The 26,729-nt window shown below is 35.1% G+C and overlaps 3 protein-coding genes and 1 pseudogene across 7 annotated transcripts; 3 read left to right on the top strand and 1 right to left on the bottom strand.

Moving 5' to 3' along the window:
- The first annotated feature begins 137 nt into the window (after positions 1 to 137).
- On the top strand, positions 138 to 3,741 carry LOC100796215 (GPI mannosyltransferase 2-like; annotated as a pseudogene). Its single transcript, XR_005890182.1, has 5 exons — positions 138 to 575; positions 1,520 to 1,698; positions 1,895 to 2,141; positions 2,486 to 2,658; positions 2,988 to 3,741. The product of XR_005890182.1 is annotated as a GPI mannosyltransferase 2-like (transcript).
- A 560-nt stretch (positions 3,742 to 4,301) lies between these two features.
- LOC100796743 (uncharacterized protein At4g19900) lies at positions 4,302 to 7,976 on the top strand. Its single transcript, XM_006605446.4, has 5 exons — positions 4,302 to 5,687; positions 5,791 to 5,940; positions 6,165 to 6,299; positions 7,048 to 7,242; positions 7,467 to 7,976. Exons 1-5 carry the CDS (start codon positions 4,408 to 4,410, stop codon positions 7,651 to 7,653), a joined length of 1,947 nt encoding a protein of 648 aa, XP_006605509.1. The 5' UTR covers positions 4,302 to 4,407; the 3' UTR covers positions 7,654 to 7,976.
- Positions 7,977 to 8,175: 199 nt separating this feature from the next.
- On the bottom strand, positions 8,176 to 14,116 carry LOC100797269 (disease resistance protein RPV1). Its single transcript, XM_014772736.3, has 5 exons — positions 13,337 to 14,116; positions 11,789 to 12,887; positions 11,394 to 11,690; positions 8,880 to 11,314; positions 8,176 to 8,406 (listed from the first exon to the last, which is right to left on the bottom strand). Exons 1-4 carry the CDS (start codon positions 13,906 to 13,908, stop codon positions 9,248 to 9,250), a joined length of 4,035 nt encoding a protein of 1,344 aa, XP_014628222.1. The 5' UTR covers positions 13,909 to 14,116; the 3' UTR covers positions 8,176 to 8,406; positions 8,880 to 9,247.
- Positions 14,117 to 20,255: 6,139 nt separating this feature from the next.
- LOC100813447 (putative glutathione S-transferase) lies at positions 20,256 to 25,151 on the top strand. Of its 4 annotated transcripts, none has more exons than NM_001254025.2 (6): positions 20,256 to 20,334; positions 20,662 to 20,931; positions 21,024 to 21,200; positions 21,295 to 21,519; positions 21,636 to 21,764; positions 24,701 to 25,151. In NM_001254025.2, exons 2-6 carry the CDS (start codon positions 20,719 to 20,721, stop codon positions 24,932 to 24,934), a joined length of 978 nt encoding a protein of 325 aa, NP_001240954.1. In that variant the 5' UTR covers positions 20,256 to 20,334; positions 20,662 to 20,718; the 3' UTR covers positions 24,935 to 25,151. The 4 variants fall into 4 exon arrangements, with proteins under 4 accessions (NP_001240954.1, NP_001348406.1, NP_001348407.1 ...); NM_001361477.1 differs by having other exon boundaries at positions 20,707 to 20,931; NM_001361478.1 differs by having other exon boundaries at positions 20,714 to 20,931.
- The last annotated feature ends 1,578 nt before the right edge of the window (positions 25,152 to 26,729 follow it).

The raw sequence follows: 26,729 nt of genomic DNA on the forward strand, positions 1-26,729 counted from the left end.
TTCTTGTTTTGTTTTATTTATTTATTTATGTTGTAGATCTATTTCTTTAAATGCATCATCATTTTTATATAAAAACAAATAAAGCATCATTTTTTTTTTTTGTTTTTGAAATACATAATCGGTCTACTAAAAAAAAGAAAAAGAAATACATATTGGAGTGAGGCTCCCTTGGCAGTTAACACGGTGGGATCACAGGATTCAGATGGTGGACTAAAATCAGCAACATACATATTCGAGACTCCTCCTCCTAAGTCCTAACCCTAATCATCCTCTTCCGCACCTTCGCCTTCTTACCCCTCCTTCCTCTCTCAGCTTCCTTCTTTCTACGAGGGAGAGTGTCGCTAGCATTCCTCCTTAAGCGTTTATGTTTAATGTTTCTTTGTGACTTGGTGTTTGGTTTCTGTGATGGCAGATACTCGGAGAGTTTGCATGCATTTCTGTGTTTTGGAGGAATGTATCACTTCGTGTCTGGTGGAAATGTGCGAGGTCTAATGGCGTGCTGAATGCTGGCTACTTCTGTTTTCAGACTATGGCATCGGGCTTATCATGCTGTGTTTCACAAAAAGCGTGTTGCTGTTAGTTTCTTCACTATTTCTTACTTCCTACATTGTGTAATTACTTACTCCCTCTGGTCTCGAATATAAGGAAAGATAAACTAACTTACATTGTCTTATGCTTATATTCGAGACTGGAGGGAGTATAAGTGTTTGTCCTTGGGTCCTGTGCGGATAAAATTCACCATTAGCACTTCAGTAAGAAGAAAAACTGAATTTGGGTACTTCATTTTTATAGAAGCTCTCTCATCTAACTTCTTCAGAGAAGCTAAGATGCATAAGTTAATTTTAATTTTTAATCCGTTGGAGAAACTCAATTCATTTTACCTTTTTGTTGTCTTTTTACTATAAGTGTTTGTATAGAAGTTTTTCCTAACAGGATCTTAATAAATCTCATTTGCATTAAGTTTCACATGACTGTCATTGTATTGATTAATGTTAAAAATGGTTTTCTATGCCTGGGAATTTGAAGCAACTGTGTCAAGCACGTGTGAAATTATGAATGTAGTTGTTGGCATTCGATGGTAAACGAGAGGGTGAGTTCAGTCAACATGGCTTCTAGCTTAAAGAAACATATTTGTTTCTTTGTTATTTGGAAGGTTTGATGGCTAATTTTATTAACAAGGAGTGTGGATGTTTATGATATTAGCCTATTAGGTGTGGAAGTTAGGGGACACAAGAGTGGTGGGGGTGCAATATTGTATGTTTGAGGGGTTTTTTGCAGTTGTGGATTTTTTCACATGTGATAGGTCATAGAGTAGAAATTAAATATATCTAGAACTAATAATTTTTCTTTAACTATGTGTTATAGGAACATTTGTAAACTGACATATAGATGTAGCTCAAGTAGTTAGGGTAGATGTTCTAGGATTGATTTCCATGTCATTTGAAAAGAAAAAGATTTCAAGCATTGTTAGTTTGAATTATAAACTGGAATACTGACTGATTCTTTGTCATTGTCCCAGTTGGCTTTGCAGATTGTTATTGTTGGAGCTTTACGTACTGCATTTATTTTTGCTCCATTTGTAGCTTTCCAGACTTATGGCTATTACAATATGTGTGTTGAGCGTTCCCCTGATGAAATAAGGCCCTGGTGCAAGGCAAGAATACCGTTACTTCACAATTACATCCAAAGTCATTATTGGTATTTTCATTTTTAAGTTTCAACAGTTTTGTTGATTTATTTTGCTAATGCTATGCTGTTGGCTGAATTATTATACCCTAGTCTATGCAACCTATTATGATGTATTTTCTCTGTAGTCTATAAAGTTGGAACTTGGATGTTTAAAATTTAAATAGTCAGATTTTCCAGTGGAGGTTGTTAATTTCTGATTGTCCAGGGGTGTAGGTTTCTTGAGATATTTTCAGCTGAAACAGTTGCTAAACTTTCTACTTGCATCTCCAATACTGTCTCTGGCACTTCGCTCAGAGTTGTCCATTATGCTAAGTCAAGGCCTCAGAACTTTTTCTCTCTGGGTTTTTTAACTCCTATGGAAGAAGAGAGCCGTGGAGTTGTGTTTTTATCAGATGAACTCTCAAGGTCCAAAGAAGCGGGAAGTGTGGAAAAATCCTCTGTTTGATTAGAAGGTATGATTCTCAAACAGATAACTGTGTTTTACTTTGCATTAGTTGGAAGTACATTGCTTTGTGAGGTAAATAATTCACTGACTTGGGTATAATAATTAAATCATCCACTTTGATGGTTTTATGTGGTACTGCTATTTTCATTCTTTCACATTTGTGGTTCAACCATTTTGTTGTTTGTCTGGTCATTCCTAGTTGGTGATATATGTACAGAGTTACATACTATGCTTAATTCCTTCATTCATTGTTCTTTATAGTATACAGCATATAAGCATGCGACTTCAGATTATACAATAAAGCTTTATATCTTGTCATTGCAACCATAACACTACTCACTCCTGCTCCAGAACACTCCAATCTTAGGAGGAGCAAGAATGTGAGCAAGGGAGACATTGCTAATGTTCCCATGGAATCTGAGCCAGCAGCAATTTGGCCGGGATACTTGTCTGCTTCTGTTCTCCCATTCGTGCTACACTTGGGATTCATGGTATGCACTGCTTTTTTTGTCATGCGTGTACAGGTAGTGTCAACTGTCTTGCTTTCTTTCTGCTTCTATTTATCATGTGTGAACTTCAACTTTTTCTAATCATGTTTTAAGACCTGCCCTGAATATTGCTTAAATGTTCTAAACTTGGTCACCGAGGGTGTGCATGGTGAAAAATGGGGTAATGAAAATTGACATAGTATTTGGCCACAAGAAAAGTATAGATGCACCCTTCATTTTCTGCTATCCCACTTTACTGTTTACCTATTGCACCTTTTAATCAATTTCTATCATATCCGTTTTGTTGCTTAAGAATGGCTGAAAGTTTTTGCTAATGCAAACTTTTGGTAAATGACATTTAACAGGTGTCAACTCGTTTCTTGTCTGCCAGCCCTCCTCTTTATTGGTTTGCTTCATATATAATGGCGAATCTTTATTGGTTTGCTTCATATATAATGGCGAATCCTGCAAAATACTTTAGATGGGGATACGTGATATGGGCATACTCTATGGCATACATTTTTCTTGGCAGTCTGCTGTTTTCAAACTTCTACCCTTTCACCTAACGAGAAGAAAGGTAGATGGTTCTTGAAAGCTGTTAGTCTTTTTATTTCATGCAAATGCAATGCACAAAGGCATATAGCTATCATGAAGTGTTCACCACAAAAAAAAATAAAAAAAAACCAGGATTTAGCGTCGGTTATATATGACACTTTTCTGGCGGTTCAAACCAGGATTTAACGTTGCTGCTGAATTTCATATTTATGTTGGCTTCTTCAGTGCTTTTGCCCATTTGGTGGTTGCTGTTTGATCTTAAACGCCTGTGATTTACTAGTAGTGGAGAAAATGCCCCCTTCCCTCTCTCAAATTAGCACGTTTTGTTTTGGTCAGTGTGTATTCAGTATAATATCTAGATGAGTAAACTAATAGAATTCCTTTTTCCTTTGTTGTAATTTTCTTTTTTGACTATTATTTTTCTTTTTATTCGATGATAGCTTTTGTTGAAGTCCAATACCACTTTATTTTCAATGAGTGGCAAAGTGATCTATCTTAGAAACATGGTCATAGATGAAATTCATGTTCCTCTTCTTCAGAGCTGATTTTATTCTGTAATATCTCGAAACTACGTGAAAGACAAGCGCAAGAATAAAACAAATTAAAAGGTACATGTGATGAGCATGTTGGGGATTTTATTTCATTTTTAAAAAATCATATTTTAATTATAATTGTGGATTTATTTTACATTAAAAAAAATAATTCAAAGATATTTCTTTTGTAAAACTCAAGTAAAAACATACATTACTTGCGACAAATAAAGCTCAGCGGATTGGAAAGTGGATTTTCTGTAGTTGGAATTTTGAATTTTCATCCAACCAATTAGAAAGACCCCACGGTAAGTTTGTTGTATTCTATACAATTTATTCTTTAGAAAAAATTCTTAGTAGTACAGAGTGTATTTTATTTAAATTTTTTATATATTAAAAAGTTTAGGAAAGCTAAGTTTGGTATTTTATTTGAAGTTTAAATTATTAAACAAGTCCTTAAATTATTATTTTTAATTGAATTCTCATCATTATTTTTTTTACTCTAAAACAATGTAAAAATTCTTCAAAACTCCAAGTAAACGTTATTTCATTGTTTTTCCTCTTCCCTCTGTTTATTACAGACAGCATTTTCTTCTCTGCAGCATTCAAATCCTGTCACAGTGACGAAACGACACGAATTGAAGACAAAAGAGTCAAACATAAATGATAGATACATAGATTTCATTCAGAGTTTAGTCAAATGCTTCGTTCACGGCGGCGCTCCCCTTACGGCGCCTACCTCTGCGCCGTGATCTCCGCCGTGCTCCTCCTCTTCTCCGTCTCCCTCCTCTACTCCCGCCTCTCCCGCTCCCACCCCCACTCCCACCACCTCCCCCGTCCCTCCCTCGTTTCCCACTCCACCTCCGCCGACATCTCCATCGCCTCCTCCGACGACCCCATCGACGAGCTCGACTTCATCGACGAAACCCTAGATCCCCCCTCCCTCCGCCTCAACCCTCCCCCCTACCACCTCTTCTTCGATCCCCTCTCCGCCTCCCTCCGCCGCTCCTTCCACCACCGTCACTCCGACAACAACAATAATTTCCCCTTCCAATCCTTCTCCGATAATGATGACCGTTCCAAAACCGCATTCGCCTCCGACGACGTTCCCGTGGACTTCACCGTCCGTTCCATGGCGGCGCGTGTGGCCACAATCGACGACGCGCTGCTGCTCAAAACCTCTCCCTTAAGAGAAGGATGGAGCGACTGGTTCGACAAGAAGAGTGTGTTTTTAAGAAAGGATAGAATGTTCAGATCCAACTTCGACGTGCTTAACCCTCTCAACAACCCCTTGCTTCAAGATCCCGACGCCGGCGCCGCCACCACCGGACTCACCAGGGGGGACAGAATTGTCCAGAAGTGGTGGATCCATGAGTTCAAGAAAGTTCCATTCCCTGGTATCAAGAAGAAGGCTCCTCTTAATGTCAATGTCAACACTCTCACCAAAGTTGGCATAGAACGCAGAACTTTGAATCATAACCACAACAACAATGATGATGATAATAATAATAATGAGATTATTAAAGAAGTTGTAAATTCTGGTAGCAATGGTGGTGAATCGAGCATTCAGAAAGATGTTGATGTTATTGGTGCTGATAGAGGTGTGTCTGTGAAGAATCATGTTGTAAATTCTGGTAGCAATGGTGGTGAATCGAGCATTGAGAAAGATGTTGATGTTGTTGGTGCTGCTAGGGGTGTGTCTGTGAAGAATCATGTGTATGCGGATGGGGATACTTGGGGCTACTACCCTGGATTGCCGCGGCTGCGATTGTCGTTCAGTGATTTCATGGATGAGTTTTTCAGGCTGGGGAAATGTGTTACTAGAGTGTTTATGGTGTGGAATTCGCCACCTTGGATGTACACTGTTCGGCATCAGCGTGGTCTCGAGAGTTTGCTCTTTCATCACCCCGATGCTTGTGTTGTTGTGTTCTCCGAGACGGTGGAACTTGATTTCTTCAAGGACAGCTTTGTTAAGGATGGGTAATTGTCGCCTCTCTTGGTCCAGATTTTGCTTTCTTATTGCTCAAGTTACCGTGTTGTTTTGAATTACGATTGCTGGGAATCAAGGAATTGCTTTTATCAGGTACAAAGTTGCTGTTGCTATGCCAAATCTTGATGAGCTTCTGAAGGATATGCCTGCTCACATTTTTGCTTCTGTGTGGTTTGAATGGAAGAAGACAAATTTCTATTCTACTCATTACAGTGAGCTTATCCGCCTTGCTGCTCTGTACAAGTAAGTTTTCTTGGTTGTTTTGTGTAGTTGGTGGTGATTGCTTAGGTGTATTAGTATAGTAATTTGGTGATGTGTATTGAACATGGTGATAGTATTTAGTACTTACTTTATTTTGCTGTTTATCTATTGGAGTAAGTTGTGAGCTGACTGTTTCTGATTTTTTTTTGTGTGAAAAAGTCCGAGGATCAAAATTGTTGCAATGACATTTTCTTCTGTTTTGTCAGGTATGGTGGGATCTATCTAGATTCAGATATCATCGTGTTGAAGCCGATTTCTTTTCTTAATAATTCTGTTGGTATGGAGGGTCATGGTGCTGGAAGTGCTTTGAATGGTGCTGTAATGTCTTTTCCAAGACACAGGTATTGTTAGCTTGCTTTCTATCTTTCCATTATGATTTCATATCGGAAACATGGTTTTCAAGGAACTTATTAAAATGGGGGTCTTGAATGTCCAAATTCTGTTCTGCGATGGACTGACTAGGTTTTCTTGTCATAAAAAAATAGTTGTTTTTTCCGTTTATTCTCTTGCATCTCTTTTTATGAAACCTCAATGGTGATAGGTTCATCTTGTTGTCAAACCCACTTAATGGGATAAGACTTGGTTCTTGTAGTTGGGTATGCTTTCCATACTATCCATTGTGTTTAAGTTGGTTTTATATTCCATTAGAGTATTTCTTGAGAACGTGACTGTTTTGTTATGACTTATGCATGAGTAAGCATAATGTGCACATTTTTATGTTGTTCAATTTTGCTGTTGTCACCATAACTGCCATATGGAGATGCACACTTTGTCGATGTCCCATTTATTGGGAGGCTTGTCCTTCTTTTTTGTTTGGGATTCCAACAGCATTTGTCTCCTCCAGTGCATAAGCTTGGAAACCAAAATGTTAGGACCCCAATGGAAATGGACAAAAAAAGAGAGGATAATTTTATCAATAGATTTGATTGAAGTTGAAGATTAAATTATGGACATTCTGGTTGAAATGTATGATGCCGTGCCTTTTCATAATCAATTTGAATGATATAGTGATACATAGGTGCAAATTCAATTAATTTGTTCTGCACTGTGTGAGACTTTCTTTGAGATTGACTATCTGTTATATGCCAGTTTGTTCGTAAAGGAGTGTTTGGAAGAGTTCTACATGACATATGATGATACCAGTTTGAGAGGGAATGGTGCTGATCTGTTGACGAGGGTTGCTCGAAAATATTTAGGAGATGAGAATAAATCTGTTAAGCACTTGGAGTTGAAAGTAGAACCCTCTTATATCTTCTTCCCTGTTAGTTCTCAGAACATAACAAGGTAAATTTACATTTGTCTCAATTAATCGGGAATACATTTATGACGTAGGTTTTATTAGAAATACATGTGTTGGCATTTTTCACTGGTTGGCTTTATTGCTCGAGTCTAACTTGGAGAGTGACACTGCCTCTCTTTTTTGTGCTTGTGTACCTTACCTGAATTAAACTGCAAACAGATACTTCATTTTGTGCTTGTGTACCTTACCTGAATTAAACTGCAAACAGATACTTCATTGCACCGACGACAGAGACTGAGAAAGCTCAACAAGATGTGCTGCTTGAAAATATCCTGCACAATTCGTTGACATTTCATTTCTGGAACAGCGTGACATTTTCTCTCATCCCTGAACCAGATAGCCTTGTCTCCAAGCTTTTGAATTATGCTTGTATCCGATGCTCGGAATTACCGTGAATGCCGACTTCCACCAATTTTGTCTTGAGATTCCATTCAGATTGCAGTCCAGAAGACATCGGCAGGCTCTTGTTCTTGTAGTGGTGCAATTTTATAGTATGCTTGTTAAATACTGGGTTGAAGTCTACTACTAAAAGAGAGCTAAGATATACTGAAAACTTTGTAAAGCAAAACTAGTGTTATCTAATGATATTCATGTATTACTATATTTATAACTAACAGTACAGTATTTATTAGAGATCACTGCACAGTTTTTGTGTAATTGCAATGAGTATCTGATACTTTTTATTAGTCAGTGAAGAAACAGAGCATGTTATTATTAATTTCTTCATTTTTTTTATAAATTATTAATTTCTTCATTTGATATTGCGCATTATTACTCTTCAAGACACTGGAACTATCGTCACTTGAAGAGAAACTCTATTGTTAGGTGATTTCACGTGGATTTCACTAAACTGAGACTCAAATGAAATTTTATTTAATAATAAAGTATATATCCAATTAACGTTATTAGACCTGGACTCAAATGAAATTTGTTTAAATAACAAAAGACTCTGTCCAGTCATTAACTAAGTAGGCGTAATGGTTAACGTTGCTTGAATCAATTATTAGGTCCTAAGTTTGAATCTCACAATTTCAATCTGTGTGCTACAAACAATGACCGCGGGTTCAGCAATTTTTAAGGTCCCTCCTCTTTATCTACACACCCTCAGACCAGGTTACCGGCTCATCACTAGAATCCTCAAAGTTGTCCTGAAAAATTTCCGTTCATTCAAAGTGTTACATTTGACATATAAAATGCTCTAAAATTAATGTATTTTTGTTCAGTTTAATTTAAAGAAAGCAATTACTTAATGTACAGTTTCTTACGAACTTTTTTTTAAAAAAAAATTAATTATTTTTTAAAACTAAACTAAACAAAACATTCATTAGTATACCAAAACAAAAAAATAGTACATAAAAAGCAAAACACAACAAAAGCATTCATTAACTAGTTAGAAATGGATAAAAAAAAAATCTTTTTATTTTATTTTATCAGGCCATCATCTCTCATTTCATTCGAGACATTTTGAATGATGATAACTATTGGAAAAAGTTTCAAGTGGTACTTCTATTTTTCTCTTCCCTCAACATGATCAGGAGTTGCTATGCTATCAAATGGAAACTTCACAGTACTAATGGATGCATGAAAAGTAAGGTTGGAAGCAGATTTTAGAGTGACATACCTATGGTTTCAAGGATGTACTCTCTTACTCAGCAACCATTGGATTCAAATCTTTTCCTTTGCTTCAGGTTGTACTCATGGTTCTCTTTTTTTTTTTTTGCTAACAATGATATTGGTACAAAGTAGCTCCTGCTGGAAGCAGTGACTAATCTTCGTCAAGGACCTTGAGTGCACACAATGTGGATATTCTCCTACCAACACAATTTATTTCATATTCCAATGTCAACTAGGATTCGAAACCTGGACCACTTGGTTAAGGAATATAAGTCACTATCACTTGTGTCAACTGTTGTTATACTTCATGGTTCTTTTTCTTCTTACGGCTATAATATATTTCATCAAAATCTCGGTTTCAATTCATGCCCCCTTCTATTCAGGTTGTAGTTCACTTTCTATGTGAAACCTTTCAGTATTAGCAATCAACAGAGGTCTGACCCCGCACTTCTTTACAATGTCCAACCGTTGATATGGACCCTTAAATTTAAAGATGACTCGGAGCCTTAAGCTGTTGGCATCATAGTACATGCCTAAATCCTTGAAATCTTGTAGAATGGAGGCATTAAAAGTGGGATAGTAGCATATAAACATATGGTCTGAATTAAAACCTTGTGGCACCTGCATTACAGTTGTGCAATGGCCAAGAAAGGGAACACTGGGGTCAGAGTTAAAGGCAGACTTCACAAAGTGATAACACTTGACATCTGGATCATACCCTTCATAACTGTTTTGCAGGAAGCCACCAATTACAAGGCACAGGGCAAAACCTAAGAACTTTGAATCTTTGAACCACTGTTGAGGAATTTCCATGTCCAGTGAAGAATTTGTTGATTGGTAGCTGAACCAGTCTGGGATTTCAGTTCCCGGCAAACAAATAGAAATGAGAGGACCAAGAGGTGTTCCTTGTTGCAAAGAAGTATAAGCTGCCTCAAAGGGTGCATCTGCAATGATATTGTTGCGTGAATTTTGATCCAAGCTTATGCAATTGTAATAGTATGCATATCTATCTTCTATTAAGACAGTCTTTGAACTTCGAACAATCTCAAGTGATCTGCAGTCAGCTGCACAAAATGATTGCAGGCATGGTGGGAGCTCTGGTAGAACCTGGAGCTTCTTGCACTCAATTAAGGTGATCTTTCGCAAATGAACAAGATCTTTGATGCTTATTGGCAAGCTTTCAATATCGCATCCACGTACAAACAAATCTTTCAAATATGGTGGAAGCTCTGGTAAATATCGAAGCCCTGTGCACTTTTTTATGGCTAGTTTTCTCAGATGAGAAAGATTTTTTATGCTTTTAGGTATGCACTCAATATTGCTTTCACTTAGTGACAATTCTTCCAAGAATGGTGGAAGCTCTGGTAGAGAATGAAACCTTTTCCACTTAACCAGAGGAAACTTCTGTAGATGAGAAAGACCTTTCATGCTCACAAGATGGGAATCAACTTTACTTTCATTTAGTAATGAAGCTTTTGAAGATGATGGAAGGTCTTGTGGAGACATAAGCTTCTTGTAGTTGGTTAGGGTAAGTATTTTCAAGTGAGAAAGATCCTTGATACTTAAAGATAAACACTCAATATCACTTTCATCTAAGGACAAGTCTTCCAAGGATGGAGGAAGGCTTGGTAAAGACCGAAGTTTCTTGCACTCAGTCAAGGTAAGCTTTTTAAGACTAGGAAGATCTTTGATGCTTACAGGTAAATTCTCAATACTGCTTCCTTTTAGAGATAAATCTGCTAAGGATGACAAAGTCCATGGTTCATCCGTATTTGGACTTTCAGAGGAGGATACCCCATTGAAAATGAGAGGCAGATCCTCAAGTTTTGGTCTGTCAGGAAAATTCACAAGTTTTTTACAGGAATGAAGAACCAAAGTAAAAAGCTTGTTATTGCGCCAAAGTGATGTTGGCAATTCTTTTATTGATGTCCCTCTCAAATTCAAGCATCCCATGTTCTCCGAAGTCACAGAAAACTCCTCAAGACTTGAACAATCTCTCAGACTGAGTTTTTGAAGAGATTTTAAGTGAATTTTGCTTGTAAGACTCTTGAGCATGCTGCAGGATTCCAGATTCAAGTAAACAAGCTTGTTCAGATGCTCCCAAAGATATTCTGGGAAATCTTTTATTGCTGTTTCTCTCAAGTCTAGGTTTGTCATGTTCTGTGAAGTCACTGAAAACTCGTCAAGACTTGAACAGCGTCTGAGAATGAACATTTCAAGAGAAGACAAGTGAATGTTTATTGGAAGACTCTTAAGATTCTTGCAGGATTCCAAGTTAAACAGAAGAAGCTTCTTGACATATTGAATGGATAAGGGAACATGAAGCAGACTTGTGCAATGAGAAACATCTATAGTTTCAAGATTTGGTGCCAGAGATAAATCTGGGAGATTAGTTAACTTTTTGCTGGCACGGAGGTTGATCTCTTTCAAACTTGCAAAACTCTGCAGCAACAAAGAATGAAAAAACAAAGGCTTTAATAGCACAAACATACAAGACTTGCTGTAAAATAAAAGACATTACCTTGATTCCATCCCAAAGTTTTTCAACATGGCTTTCCATCATGGAAAGCACAACAAGGTTGTCAGTACAAAAAGTAGATGGCAAAGACTTGGAAGGGTATCCATCCCATTGTAGGTACATTAATTTATTAGGCAATGATTTGAGACCTGAAGGAAGGAGCAAATTGCATGTCCTACCCCTCCCCATATAGAATTTGAGAAATCTTATATTGATCATCCTTGAGAAGGTCTCATAGCTCAAGGGCAAGTCACTTATTTGAGACACATCTAAGATTATGCCTTCAACTGCATCAGTTCCCTGACAAACAAAAACTACAATGTTAGATGATAAAAAGTACCACACTAACCAGCTTTCCAGCATGTGTTTAAAAAGGGAATTCAGTATATCTTTCTTACCCTGTTATTTTTCAATACATCATAGACTTCTTTTGGATCCCACAATCGGCTACGCCTTCCAGGATCTTTGATAGATTCCCGGTGAACAATTTCCCAGCCCATTTCTTGTATCAAGTCATGCATACACACTTTACCGTCATCAGAAAAAGTTACAAGACTTTTTTCTTGAAGGATTTTTATACCAATATATGGATAGAAACCACAAATTTCTAGTAGCCTTATAACATTTTCTATATTCTCTCCTCGGAAAAAGCACGCAATGTCCAGGAACATATTTTTTTGTTCATAATCCAGTCCATCATAACTCCATCTTAAGACATTCTGAATCTCTGCATTAGGAACCTTCGTGAGTTTTCTCAAAGCATTGGCCCATTGCTGCTCATTTCTGGAATGGAGAAGTGAACCTAAAACTTTTAAAGCCAATGGATTGCCATTTGCATGATCAACCACCTGTTTTGATAGCATTTCAAAGCCCTTTTCAGGATAGGTTTTCCCGAAGGCATTTAAACTAAAAAGCCTAACAGCATGGTGAAGGGACAATCCCTTGACCTCATATGTTTCATCCACCCCTTTGCTAATGACATGCTTGTCTCTGGTGGTGACAATGACTATACTACCAGATCCCAAACAATCATGTTGTGCAGCAAGATATTCTAGTTTCTTTGAATCATCGACATCGTCAAGAACTATCAAAACCTTTTTTTGTCTAAGCCTCCTCATAACAAAAGTGGATCTTACTTTGGGGGTGCTAATATGGAGATTCACATCATCCTCCAGTACCTCAGAAAAAAGTTTATTTCGTAAATAACCAAGTCCTTGATTTTCATATTCTTCCCTTACATTTGCCAAGAAGCAACTACCTTCATATTGAGATGATAATTTGGTAAATAAAGCATTGGCAATGGTTGTCTTTCCTACTCCACCCATGCCCCAAATTCCAATTATGCGAACTTCTTTTGACCCGATTCTCAATAGTGATTCTATAGGAGCAATATTTTGATCAATTCCAACAAGTGTTTCTTTTACTTCAGTGGGATATATACGATTCAGCTTTTCCATAACATCTTTGACAATTCCCTCAATGAGTTCATTTTCCGTCCTAACATGCATAAAAAAAATATTAAGGTGAAATATGCATCACAACTTCACAAGTAAAATCTGATCACATAATTACCTTGAAATAAATAGACTAGTGATTTACAGTATTAGAAGCAAAGGAATCTAACACATCTTCTCGTGATGTTGATTTAGCCTATGTATGATATGAAAAATGTAACACACCTTCACATGATGTTGATTTGGCCTATATATATATGATATGAAAAATTCTATGGTACCTTCGAAAACTTCTGGTACAAATATTGAAAAACTCATTCTATCTCAGTTTGCCTAAACTGATTCAATTATTGGCCTAGAAAACAACTATACAAAAAATCCTTAGACTTTTATTAGTATCATAGTAAGTAGACTCTCAATATATAAACCTAATCACTCATCTTTCAAGTAAGAAAACAGGAGGGGGATTTCCAAAAGTAAAAAAGATTATACCTATGATTCTTGAATTCCCACCCAACTAAATTGGCAACTTCAGTGAGAGCAGCTTTCCATTTCTGCAGCATGGCCATGTTGTGTTTAACATCTCTTTCATATTTTTCGAATGCTTTCCCATAAGTGCCGGTCTGCTTCCTTACATGAGAAGGGTCGATCTTATAGAACACAGGTATAACAATGTGTCCACCACGTTTCTTGTGATCAAGTATTTCCGCGAGTTCACGCAAGCACCACGTGGAGGAAGCATAGTGTTTGGAGAGAACAACCACAGAAAGGTTGCAGTGTTTGATGGCTTTGAAAATCGAGGGAGAGATCTCATCCCCCTTGTGAAGCCTGTTGTCTATGAAGGCTTGGATTTTGTTCAACTGAAAGGCAGCATAAAGATGGCTTGTGAAGTTATTGCGCGTGTCCTCGCCTCTAAAACTGATAAAAACATCGTATCTTTTAAGAGGCGATGCAAAAGAGAAAGAAGAAGCAGCCTCTGATGAAATTGTAACCATTCTTGGTGGACATGAATATGATGATTGTCCAATTAGTCTTGTGCTGCTTCTGCTACCACCACCAAGCATGCTGTAACTATCTATTGTATGAACAATTAATTAAGGTGAGTTTGTAGTAACTATGTAAATTTGTTGTGTGGTTTTGCCAATATGCATGTCAATTTGGTAACCAAAAATTAACTTTTTGTCGTTGTGATCTGTGCATGAGTTGTTTTTTGCAACGACATAGTGTATGCTAAAAGAAAATATGAGTTTGATAAATAAAATACATATATAATAATAATAATATACTAGTTAGCAGTGGAAATTAAAGAAGAGCTACATTGGGTCAAGGTCTTCTAGTAAACACGTTTTTAAGAAAAAATTGTTAGTCTCTCACGCTGAACTTGACTTTCAGAAGTCTTCCAATGCGAAAGAACTTAGAAGCTGGATTATTATGGTTTGTTTACATGCCAACCACATATATATATATATATATATATATATATATATATATATATATATACATATATGGTTTGTTTATATGCTAACACACACACACACCAGTTTTGACAAATATTTGTTAGGATTTTCCTACCTTACTCACTCAAGTAAGAAAAAAAAATCCTACCTTCTTTTTAATACGAGATTGATAGTGTTCTTGAGTATTAAGGATATGTCGGGTCTAATAGAACGTGTTTTGGTTTTATTTTTTTATTTTCAAAAATTTAAAAATAGTCATCTCTTACTTATTTTACTTTATTTTTACAATTTTATGTAAGAAATAATCAATGGAGACAAAAGAAAAAAGAAAACCTTCTGTAAAAAAAATTACTTTCTATATAAATATTTAAGAATAAGCAAAGAACTAAAATTAAGATATTAATCTTTGTAATTCATAAAAAAAAAATAGTTTAAATTGGTTCACAAATTTTACTATTTTTACCAAATTTTTAATTAGGTTCTTAATTTTTCAAATAATTGATTCCCTAGACTCTATTTGTCTTTAATAAAATTAACCACAAACACATGACTAGAGGTATGTAGAAAGTGGACCGTGTTTATAGAGTGTGTTAAACATAACAATTAAATTAATTGAGAGTTGAATATAGAATTAATTAAGTAAAAGTTCAAAAACCTAATTAAAAAGTTGATAAAGTATAGAATAACAAAAAAAAAAAAGAAGATTAAAAATTGAAATCGAGCCAGCTCTAAAATTTTTACTTCTCTATCCTCTTAGGCTAAACTGTTTGGTTATGTTATGGGATATTAAGTGCATAAATTTGATCCAGCAATGCACTTTTGTTCCTTTCCATTTCCTTATCCTTTTTTTTTATCAGTAAAGATAAATTATATTTATATATATTGTGAGTACCAGAGGTACAAAACAATACATGTAATTAGATTGACTTACCAGCAACATGGTTCCAAGCTCAAACTGAGATCAGTCTCGCAAGGAACCAAAGCTAGGTATTACAAAGACCTACACCACCCACTGCCTATGGTTTCTACCCCCCTGAAAAGACAAATCCTGATGTTATGTTAGACGACCAATAGTTGTAGGTGAAGGCAAAGTCCTTCTCAAAGTTCTTCAGCCATGTCCATAGAGTAAAAATAGCATCCTCCATTAACTTGTTACCATCAAAAGTTTCATTTGAGAAGATGATTCTATTCCGGTGCTGCCACACTGTCCATGTGAGGGCCAACCACCAACTTCTCCACCGGTTAACACGAATTCTACTAGGCAAATAGAACGCGTGCTGGGAAAAGTGCTGCCACGGTTTCTGCGGAAAAGCTCCATGAATGTTGACCATGTCATAGATTCCCACCATAATGAAAGTATTCTATCACATGTCAAAAATACATGCGCTTCATTCTCCTCAGAATTCCCACAGAATGGGCATAATGTGTCATTAATTGCCACCCTTCTCCTCCTCAAATTTGTCTTTGTTTGTAGTCTTTCCTTTAATAACCTCCATGCAAAAATAGTGATTTTAGTTGGGACTCGAATCTTCCATAACTCCTCAAACACCCACACATTATCCTCCTCAGCATCCACTCCTTTGAGCATATTATAGGCGCTTCTTACCGAATATTGTCCAGTAGGCTCTGTTTTCTAGATCCACTCATCTTTTTTGTGAATCTGAATGCAGCTGCCAACAACATCATTAAGGAAACAATCTGTCATTTCAAGCTCTTTGTCAAACAAGTGTCTTCTCAATTTAAAGTTCCACTCCCACCCTTTGTCCATTTGCTGACCCATCTCCTGAATATAGTTATGATGTTGGTCTGAAATTAGGTACAATCTGGGGTATTTTGCCAGAAGCGTTGTATCTCCAAAGCTCCAATCATCCTCCCAAAACTTGATTTTGGCTCCATTCCCCACCTTCCATGTTAGCCCTCCCTTTAACACCATCTCATGTTGGGGATTATGAAGGGCTAATTTGATATCTGCCCACCATAGTGAGGCGTTATTATCGATCGTTGCTGCATCAAGACCACTCCAACCTCCATACTTTGAATCCAGAATCTTTGCCCATAACTCTTCATAGTGGTGGAATAAGTTCCACTTCCATTTAGCAAGTAACGCAAGATTGAATTTTGTGATGTCCATTATTCCCAGGCCTCCTTTGTTCTTTGGTAGACATAAGTTGTCCCACTTGACCCAAGCGATCTTATGTTGGTCATCTCCGGCACCCCAAAGAAACCTTCGTTGTATGCTGACCAGCCTATATGTCACCCTTCTAGGGATCCTGAAAAATGATAAAAAAATAGATTGGAATAGAGGTTAGTATTGACTGAATAAGAGTGACTCTCCCCCCCCAATGAGATATGTCTTTGTTTCCATTTTGCTAGTCTCCTCTCACACTTGTGGATAATTAGATCCCACATCTTACTTTTCCTTGGGTTTGCCCCTATCGGAATCCCCAGATAAACAAAAGGGGTGGCCAATAAGCTACAATTTAAGTAATCAGCTGCAGATTGCTTCCACACATCAGGCATGCCAATAGATCCAAAGCTACTTTTGGAAAAATTAATTTTTAGCCCTGACACCATTTCAAAAGTCCTCAATATGATCTTGATTGCTTTAATGTTCTCCATTGTCGCCTCTCCAAAGAAAATGGTATCATCCGCGTACTGTAGGATATTAACATCCACCTTATCTCTCCCCACTGAAAAACTTGTGTAGATTTTTCTCTCAATGGCTTCCCTCATCAGTCCATTTAGGCCTTCTGCTACAATATTGAATAGGAAAGACGTAAGGGGGTCTCCTTGCCTTAGGCCTCTATTAGGAGAAAAATCTTTGGTTGGGCTCCCATTTACAAGAATGGAGATAGATGCAGAAGCTAGACATCCTTCAATCCACATAATCCATCTAGGGTTGAAATCCATCCTTCTCATCATGTAGATTAAAAACTGCCATGACACGGAGTCATAAGTCTTTTCGTAATCTACCTTGAACACCATGCATGACTTTTTCTTTCTCTTAGCTTCCTCCACCACCCCATTTGCTACAAGGACACCATGTAATAAGTGTCTACCTTCAATAAAAGCATATTGTCTTTCGTCAATAATGGATGGCATCACCTTCTTTAATCTTCTAGCTAAGATCTTACTAATAATCTTGTAAATACATCCTATTAACGAAATAGGTCTGTATTCCGACAGTTGTTGTGGATCAGGCACCTTAGGTATTAAAGCTATGAATGAAGCATTACCACCCTTTGGAAAGATACCATTCACATAAAACTCATCAAGGAAACGGAGGATGTCAGGCTTGATGATTTTCCAAAACTTCTTAATGAACTTGAAGTTTAGACCATTCGGGCCCGGACTTTTATCGCTTCCACAGTCCCAAATTGCTTCTCTCACTTTCTCCTCCTCAAATCTCCCAACCAACATAGCATTCTGCTGCTGATTGATTTTCAGAAATGAAATTCCTTCAAGAGTTGGTCCGATAGGCTCAGGCTCAGATTTCCTTATCCTTTTTATACCTTATAAAACATACTATAATATAAGCCTCCCCTTAGTAGAAGAGATATTGACTGTTAAAGTATGAAATAAACAGTCTTGAGATTAATATCGAGATTTGTGTATAAACTCAATCGACCGGGAAAAAAAATTGTGCTTTATTGTGTTTTTATTCCAACCACTTAAGAGGACACTTGAAGAATCATAAATTGGATAAACTTTTTCAAAAAAAAAAAAAAACACTGCTAAGAGAAGAAAATAAAAATAAAAAATAAAATTTATTTTTCTTTAAACTAAAATTTAGTTATGCATAAGTTAATTTATAAAATCTCTTTCACATAGTTTCTCTTATTTTATAACTTATGCATAAGCTAAAATTCATTGTCATTAATATACAACAATATCAATTTTTCATTGCATATTTATGATCCACACCCCTCATTTGTAATGGGAACGTGTTTCCGTTTTGATCAATAAACAACAGAATTGTGTTTCGGCCAAAAGGGTATTTTGGGCGTTATGAAAATAACATAAAGCTAGGGGTGAAAATAATGAAACCTGAAGTAAGAATAGCAACTTTCCTATAAATTTGGGCCGTTCAGTAAGCCCAGTTGTGGGTTTCCTTCGAAAATCAGCCGTGCAAAGAAATTACTTTTCACTACTTTTTTCCCCTATCTATATCATTCTTTCTTCTATATCAGTTCTACAAATATAACTTTTAATTGTATTAAACATTCTTTTAAAATTAAATTTTTAAAATATTGTTTAATATATGTTAGATTTAAAATATTTAAAAGAATATAAATTTTTAATATTAAATTTCCAAAAATATTAAATATGTCTTAAAAATTATTTTGTTAGAAACGGTGTAAAAAAGATATTACGATTAAGAAAAAAGAAAGTCGCATAGTCGTAGCCCATTGATTGAACTGTACAATATTGTTCTTATGTCCGGCCTTCAACGTTGACGTTGCCTTGGACCAAAGTTTTAAAAAAAAGTTAAAATATAATTTTTATCCTTCAATTTTATTAGATTTATGATTTTAGTATTTTATTTTTTAAATGAGATATTTTATATTTTATTTTTAAAAATCTATAATTTTACTATTCTTATTTTTTAGTTCAGACATTTTATTTTCACCTTTTAAAAAATTTATAATTTTAATCTCTTTGATTAATTTCAAACTTGTTGATTGTATATTTTTTTAATTTTTTTAAATAAGTTAAGCTTGTTAATAATTAAATAATTTAAAAAAAAAACATTTTTCATGTTTATAATAAGCAAATAGTTATCGGTTAACATTTACAAATAACATAGATTAACGTTTGAAATTGATCACAAGAATTAAAATCACATATTTTTTAAAAGTGAGAGACAAAATATCTCAATTAAAAAATTAAAGACTAAAATCATAAATTTGTTAAAAGTGAAGAATAAAATGTATGACGTTAAAAGTGAGAGAATTAAAAACACATTTAAAATGTGTTTGGATAGAGAACTTTAACTGAGGAAAATAATTTATCAGAAAATTTAAATTTTTTTAATCTAAAATTCATTGTTTGGATGTTTTTTTATGAAGAATTTAAATTTTTGAAATTTTAAACAACTAAAAATGTGAAATTTCAATTTTCTTCTAAAAGGTGAGAAATTGAAATTCAAGAACCTTCCAAAATGTTCGCATATTTCCTTTATAACCTTCAACCTCTAGTTCACCTGAAAATTTTTAAAATTCCGTTATCAAATTCGTAACTCTTCCCTCATGGCCAATGATAAGAAAAGTCTGACCTCACGAAGCATCAATTGGGTGTGGAGATAGGGGAACACATAGTACTATACCTCATGTTCCCCTAAGAGAACATGAGGTGACGTGCTCGCCAGCGCGGAGTGTCTGACCATGCCTTGTCCCGTTGACTGAATGATGTATGATCAGGTGTGATAGTATACGCTGCGGTATTTCGGTTCCCGTGCGACTCTCCATATTGTATCAACATTCTTCTCATTGGAAATACACCAACCATATCTTTTATTCTTTTTGCATTCATTTTATTTCACCCTCATAATTTTTTAATTTTTTTTATCCAAACACAATTTTAAAAATAAAAAAATTTCAATTAAAATACCTGAAATTCTTAAAATTTAAAATTTCTCAAAATTTAAAATTTTCTCATCCAAACAAACTCTTGGAGTTTTTGAAAGTTTTGGTGAAAAGATTCAAAGATATTTTTGTGAGAAAAATGAGTTTAAAATCATGTTTGGATATTTTTGTGAATTTCAATTCAAATATCGCATCAACTTAACTTATTTGAATAATCTTAGTCGAAAACCTATTTGATCTTTAGTAGAACTTTTTTTACATTCATATTTTTACAATTCGCAAACTTCAAACCTGACGTTCGACATTAAATCTAGTTTTCACTCAAATCACTTTTAAAACAGCGATTATAAAACTTACCGAAATCATGTTGTGTCTGAGACTACCATTGCTACGCCCCAAAAGCACTTTTCCTCCCTCTGACTTTTGCTACAACTACTACCAGTACAAGGTATTTTTCTTCAACAAACCTCTATTTTCCTCTCTTGTTTTAGGTATGCAATAGGCTTGATGGGAATTCCTGCATGTTAAAATCGGTAGTTTTCATGAAAAGCTTCTACTTTTTGTTCATGTACTTTATTTTGTCGAGACAAGAATTTTCTTACATACGATTTAGGAAATTTATTCATTGCACAATAGATGATAATTGTTACCATGGTATATGCTTATCTTGTGAATTCTGAATCCATTAAGTATGTGTATGTAGCATGATACATGAACAAAAACCAATTTCATGTTGAACTAAGTATTGTTTTGCTCCATTCTTTACTTTTTGAAGATTTGGTGCTGTCTGTGATTGGTTTGTAAAATATATTCTGCTTAGCATATAGTTGGAATGGCTCGATTTTCATTGGATGAGATATCAGACACTGGTGCCTTTGTGAGATCTGCTTCAACATTCAGAAATTGGATTTCGAGGGACCCGAATTCGCTGTTTCCACCGGAATCAGGGAGGTATCATCTCTATGTATCATATGCTTGTCCTTGGGCTTCCAGGTGCCTTGCTTACTTGAATATCAAAGGACTTGACAAAGCCATCAGTTTCTCGGTTAGTTAGTAGCCTTCATGCTGAATATTTTTCAAGTAGAATAGTTGCTTAGTTCATCGCCCAATTTCATATGCCGCGTGTTTAATGAACAGGCTGTCAAACCCATCTTTGAGAGAACTAGAGAATCAGATGAATATAAGGGATGGATTTTTCCTGAATCGGAAACCGAGGTGCCTGGAGCTGAACCTGATAGGTTCAATGGAGCAAAGACTATTAGGGAACTTTATGAAATTGCAAGTGAAAACTATGCCGGAAAGTACACTGTTCCGGTATGAAGATACACTGTCTTCTTTCTTGTTTTTTTTTTTATTTGCTTTGCTGGGAAGATGTTTATTGTCAACTGATGACTTTTGATCTGCACAGGTTCTGTGGGATAAGAAACTCAAGACAATTGTTAACAACGAGAGCTCAGAGATAATCCGCATGTTTAATACTGAATTCAATAATATTGCAGAAAACCCCACCTTGGACTTGTATCCCACTGATTTAAAAGCCCAAATTGATGATACCAACGAGTGGATATACGATAGTATAAATAATGGTGTTTATAAATGTGGGTTTGCAAAGAAGCAAGAACCATACAATGAGGTTAGTAGCTATTTTTAACCCTTTCTAGCAACAGCTGGTACTTAAATGTTACATTTGTTTAAAAACTGCTGTACTCAGATGATTGCAACTGTTTACTTGGCCCTTCCTTTTTCCAGGCTGCAAGACAATTGTACGGGGCTTTGGACAAATGTGAGGATATACTAAGCAAGCAACGCTATATATGTGGCAATACACTAACTGAAGCAGACATTCGTTTGTTTGTCACTCTTATTAGATTTGATGAGGTAAAGTGTGTGTGTTTATTATAGGGCATTTACTGTTGACATTTGGGAATATCTTATGTACTTTCTTGTTACTCGTATTATGCAAACCTTTGTTGGTCAACACAAGAACAAAGACAGAGAAACAAAGTAGAGAAAAGAAATTGAATAATGGAATTATGTTTATTCACTGCAATGATCACTTTTTATAGAGCTGAAACATTTCAGGAAAAAAGAAAATATCTTACTAATTGCAAGGCATGTCTGACAGATTCCTAATAACAAATAAAGTATTTCCTCAAGATATCTAACAGATTCCTAATATCAACCAATAAAAAAATAAAATATTTCCTAAAGATTTGATCCAACAACCAATTATTCAGCAATCTTTTCGTAGCAACTCTGATGCATGTTACCAACACTGTTCTTCTTGCCTTAGTAGTAGCAGAAGCCTAACTTGTTTCTTAAGGCTGTAAATTTAGCTTTTGGTAGAAACTTGGTTTAAATATATACAGATTTAACTTGTTTTCCTTATTGACAAGTCATGCAATCAGCTAGCTTGTCTTCGAGCAACGACACACCTTTCACCAAATTATGTTTCTGCATATAAAAATCCCAACATGATGGAAATGCCCTAGCCTTTTGTGCCATAATTCTGCTTTGCTCACAGTGCTTAGAATGCTCTTTGTTCTTCCTCCATTAGAATTAGAGCAAAGCTTTTTGCCCTCATTTGCACTTTGAATATATCTCTACCATTTGCATCTTTAATTAAGCACCATTACCATGTTTTCAAATATGACCGTGAAACCTTTTTCAATCAACTTTCCAACACTAAGCAGGTTTTGGTCAATGTCAAGCACTTATAAAGCATCAGAAATATATTTCAAACTTGTTAAGATTTCTACAGCTTGATTTACTTTGACCTTGATTTGAATAAATTCACCATGTCCAATTTTGACTTTGGAAATGATAGTTTTATCAAGCTCTTTAAATAGCTTTGGTCATGTGGTTTGTGCTGCCACTGTAAATCAGTCATGAATCACTAGAGCTATTACATGCTCTATGCATCCAAAGCTTACCATGCACTCAACATTAGGCCTCAACCAACACTTTCTTTGTGGGTGATTGCTCTTTTTGTAGTATGGACATGATGGATAAATCCAATCCCTATTTTTGTTGTTGTTGTCAGCCTTGTCACTCTTCTTCTCATTGTTGTTCTTCCTCCTGAATCTTTTATCTGAGCTTGGAGAGCACCCTCTTTAGATTGTTCTTTTCTCACCATTCTCCTTTTTTCTTGTGCCTTTTTAATGCACTTAATAGTTATATTAAGGTAATATTAGACAGATCTTTAGTATTTTCTAAAGAATGGATTGTGGCTTGAAATCTCTCAAGAACAGCAATACGTATTTTCTTAACCATTTTAGAATCAGAAAATTCAAAGCCATGCAATCTTACTTATTTGCAATGTTGAGAAGTTTATTGGCATACTCTTGAATCTTGATTGTTTGACTTATTCATTTTTTGTATCTCAAATCCTGTAACCAGATTCCACACTTCCAGGCTCTTTATCTTTTCTTTTCCTTCACATTCATCCTTGAGGAAGTGCCAAATTCCCAATGCTGATTTCTAGTGAATTTTCTTGTGAGATAGCAGAAAATAAAGAAGCTTTTGCCTTTGAATTTCTAGCTTTTCTTTCCTTCCAGTTTCTAATCTGAGCCAATGTTGGATTATCCGGCAAAGGAAGAACATCATAGTTCTCCTCTACAGCTTCCCAGAGATCATTTGCCTCTAGGTATGCCTCTATTATAGGCTCTGGCTGCCCAAATAGGATAGTTCTCATCATCAAGAACAGGTGGGGCTAGTGCTATGTATGGTGAGTCCTGTGTTTTCAACTCACAGGACCCTTCATAAGAGAGCTTTGATGCCAATTTGTTGGTACAACATGAACTAAACAGAGAAAATAAATAAACTTTGAATCAGAAGAATTATGTTAATTCACTGCATTGCTCCCTTTTTATAGAGTTGGAACATGTCAGAAAAAAGGGAAATAACTTTCTAATCACAAGTCATATCCAACAGATTTCTAATAACCAATAAAGTATTTCCTAAGACATCTAACAAATTCCTAATATCAAGCAATAACAAAATATAGTTTTCCCTAAACATTTGGTCCAACATTTGTTCAGCAATCTTTCTGTAGCAACCCTACGACACGTTTCCAACAACCATCAAGTCAAAGAAGCATCACATTGAGTAAGAGCCTCCTTTTAGAACTCAATAATAATCAAATCACAGGTAGCCTAAGTTAGTGAGTACAGAGCTGGAGTCTCCCTTAATTTTAAGACTATCTTTCTTGTAAAAATATGGAGTTTTTCCTGTCAAATTCCATTTCTATCTTAAAATTGAAGACTCATTTTTCTATCTTGGAATTTTACGAAGTTGTACTTCTAAGTTCTAACAAATGATAATCTCTAATATTTTCCATAGTTCAGAATAGTCAGCTTTCCTTGTTATGTTTTTGGTGTAGTATTTTACTCTTAATGAGACCAATGAAAATAAATTTAAAAAATAAATCATCTCATTCATTGTTTTATATTGGCTATGGCTGGTGCAAATATGTAAACTTCTCAAATTTCTATTTTATTCTCATTTTAAACTTTAAGATGCCACAATGATAAATCATTACCTTCACTAAGTTTTTCCTTCTCCTTCTCTTTGCTTTTGTACTCTCTACATTTTGATGGTGTTGGAGGAATATACAAGTATTAGGGCAATTCTCTCATTGCATGATTGGTGGTCTTATTTTTAATTTGCCTTCTGACGAGTAATTGCCCTAATACTTGTATATACAATTATAGCATAAATCATTATCTTTAGCTTTCCTATTTTGGGACTCATTTTGCAATATATCCATTTCAATGTTGTGACTGTTGAGTAATTGATCTTTGCTATAATTGTAGGTTTATGCTGTTCACTTCAAGTGCAACAAGAAGCTGCTACGCGAATACCCGAATCTTTTCAATTACACGAAAGACATTTTCCAAATTCCTGGCATTAGTAGCACAGTGAACATGGAACATATAAAGTTGCATTACTATGGAAGTCATCCTTCTATCAATCCATTTGGGATCGTTCCTGTAGGGCCAAATATTGATTATTCTGCTCCTCATGACAGAGAAAGGTTTTCTGCATAGGTGGTTTATAGCATGTTTGTATAATTGTAAGAGATTTATGAGGAATTTTCTGTATCTTCTAAGTGAACTGTTTTGTTGAATAACTGCAGAAACAATAGTGCTTTGTTGAAAAACATATTTTCAAAATAAACTGGCATAGGTGTGTGCTTGTGTCTACTATCTATACTTTTAATGTTGGAATTTTTTTTCTGTGATTTAGCTTCATTGATTCCTTTGTTAAAACTGGTTGAATTATTTGCAGCTAGACATATCCTACATTACATACAATATACTATTTCCTTTGTTCCTATTTATAAGATCCACATTCCAAATGGTTGTTTGTTCTTTTTTATAAGACATAATCATAATGTTCCTCGCATAAATTATTTGTAAACTAAAAATATCCTATGTTACAAGAAGAGAGAAAATATATTAATAAGCCATTAAAAGAGAGAAAGAAATATTAATGATGATGATAGTTTTGAAAAAAGTTATAAATGAATAATTAGGTAAATTTATAATTATTAACTAAATTAATCACTTTCTTTAATCTTGATAAATTAGGTAATTAAGTCTTATCTATATAGATAAGAAGAGAGGAAGTATATTGTTTTAAATGGATAAGAAAGATCACATACATTTGGTGTTGGGCTTTGAGATCAACCAGTTAGCATGTTGGATCTCGTGTAGCCCCTGATTGTTAGGGTCTAATAGAAAATGATAAAAGTGAAAGGAAGTACAGAAACGGGGAAAGTTATGAAAACTTTTAGGAGATTCATATGAAAATTTATATTATCAAATTAAATGTTTTATTATTATTATTGAGAATGCTTCTTTTTTATCATTATTAATAGCAGTCATACGAGATATTATTATATATGTGCGATAAAATTATACAATTTTTTGTACAAATAATAGGGAGATAGCAATAGAAGAGAAGAGAAAATTGAAAAATGAGATGGTTGATATAGTGGAAAGAGATATAGAGAAAAGATGTTATTATATAGTCATGTTATAAAATTTTACGATTTAAACAAGAGAAAAATTTAAATATTAGGACAGTCTTCTCATTGTCATGATTGTTATTGTTATTGTCATGAGCATCGTTGCAGTCATCATCATAATTATCGCCACGGTCATCATCATCATCAATAGCTACCATCATCATCATCGCTATCATCATCATCATCATCAATTGCAACCATCACCGTCGTCAAACATCATTACCTCTATTATCATGATCTTTGTCGTCGTCAATGTCATCATCATGACTATTATCACAATCACCATCATGATTGTCGTTGTTGTCACTCTCATTGTGATCAACTGACACTACTTATGTTGTCATGATCGTCATCACCGTCATTGTTACCATAGGTGGTGATGACAACAATGATCATGACAACAATGACAATGATAATTGATGGTGATAGATTAATAATAATTGAGATATTTTATTATCTGATTTGTTTGATGAATTTTTTTGAGATTTAATGGTTATATTATATTTTAATTTAAATATTTAATCTCAATCGATCATAATTTATTGATGTTATTACTTGTTTTTATGTTTTCAGGTAAAAATTCTCATAGAAGTCGTATTATATATATGAGTAATTTAATGAACGGTAATTTAAAAACTACATAAAATGATTAGATTCGGCTTTAGACGCAAGTGACTAGGCCTCTGTCTAGATTAACTGCACTTTCTTGGAGTCACAGGAAAATTAGCAACGTGTGTGCATTATTATTTTAAAATTTGGTACTGTATTAAAAATATTTTTACAAAAATATACTGAGTTTTAAAAAAATTATA

This window comes from Glycine max, chromosome 20, assembly GCF_000004515.6.
Source record: "Glycine max cultivar Williams 82 chromosome 20, Glycine_max_v4.0, whole genome shotgun sequence".
Taxonomy (NCBI): domain Eukaryota; kingdom Viridiplantae; phylum Streptophyta; class Magnoliopsida; order Fabales; family Fabaceae; genus Glycine; species Glycine max.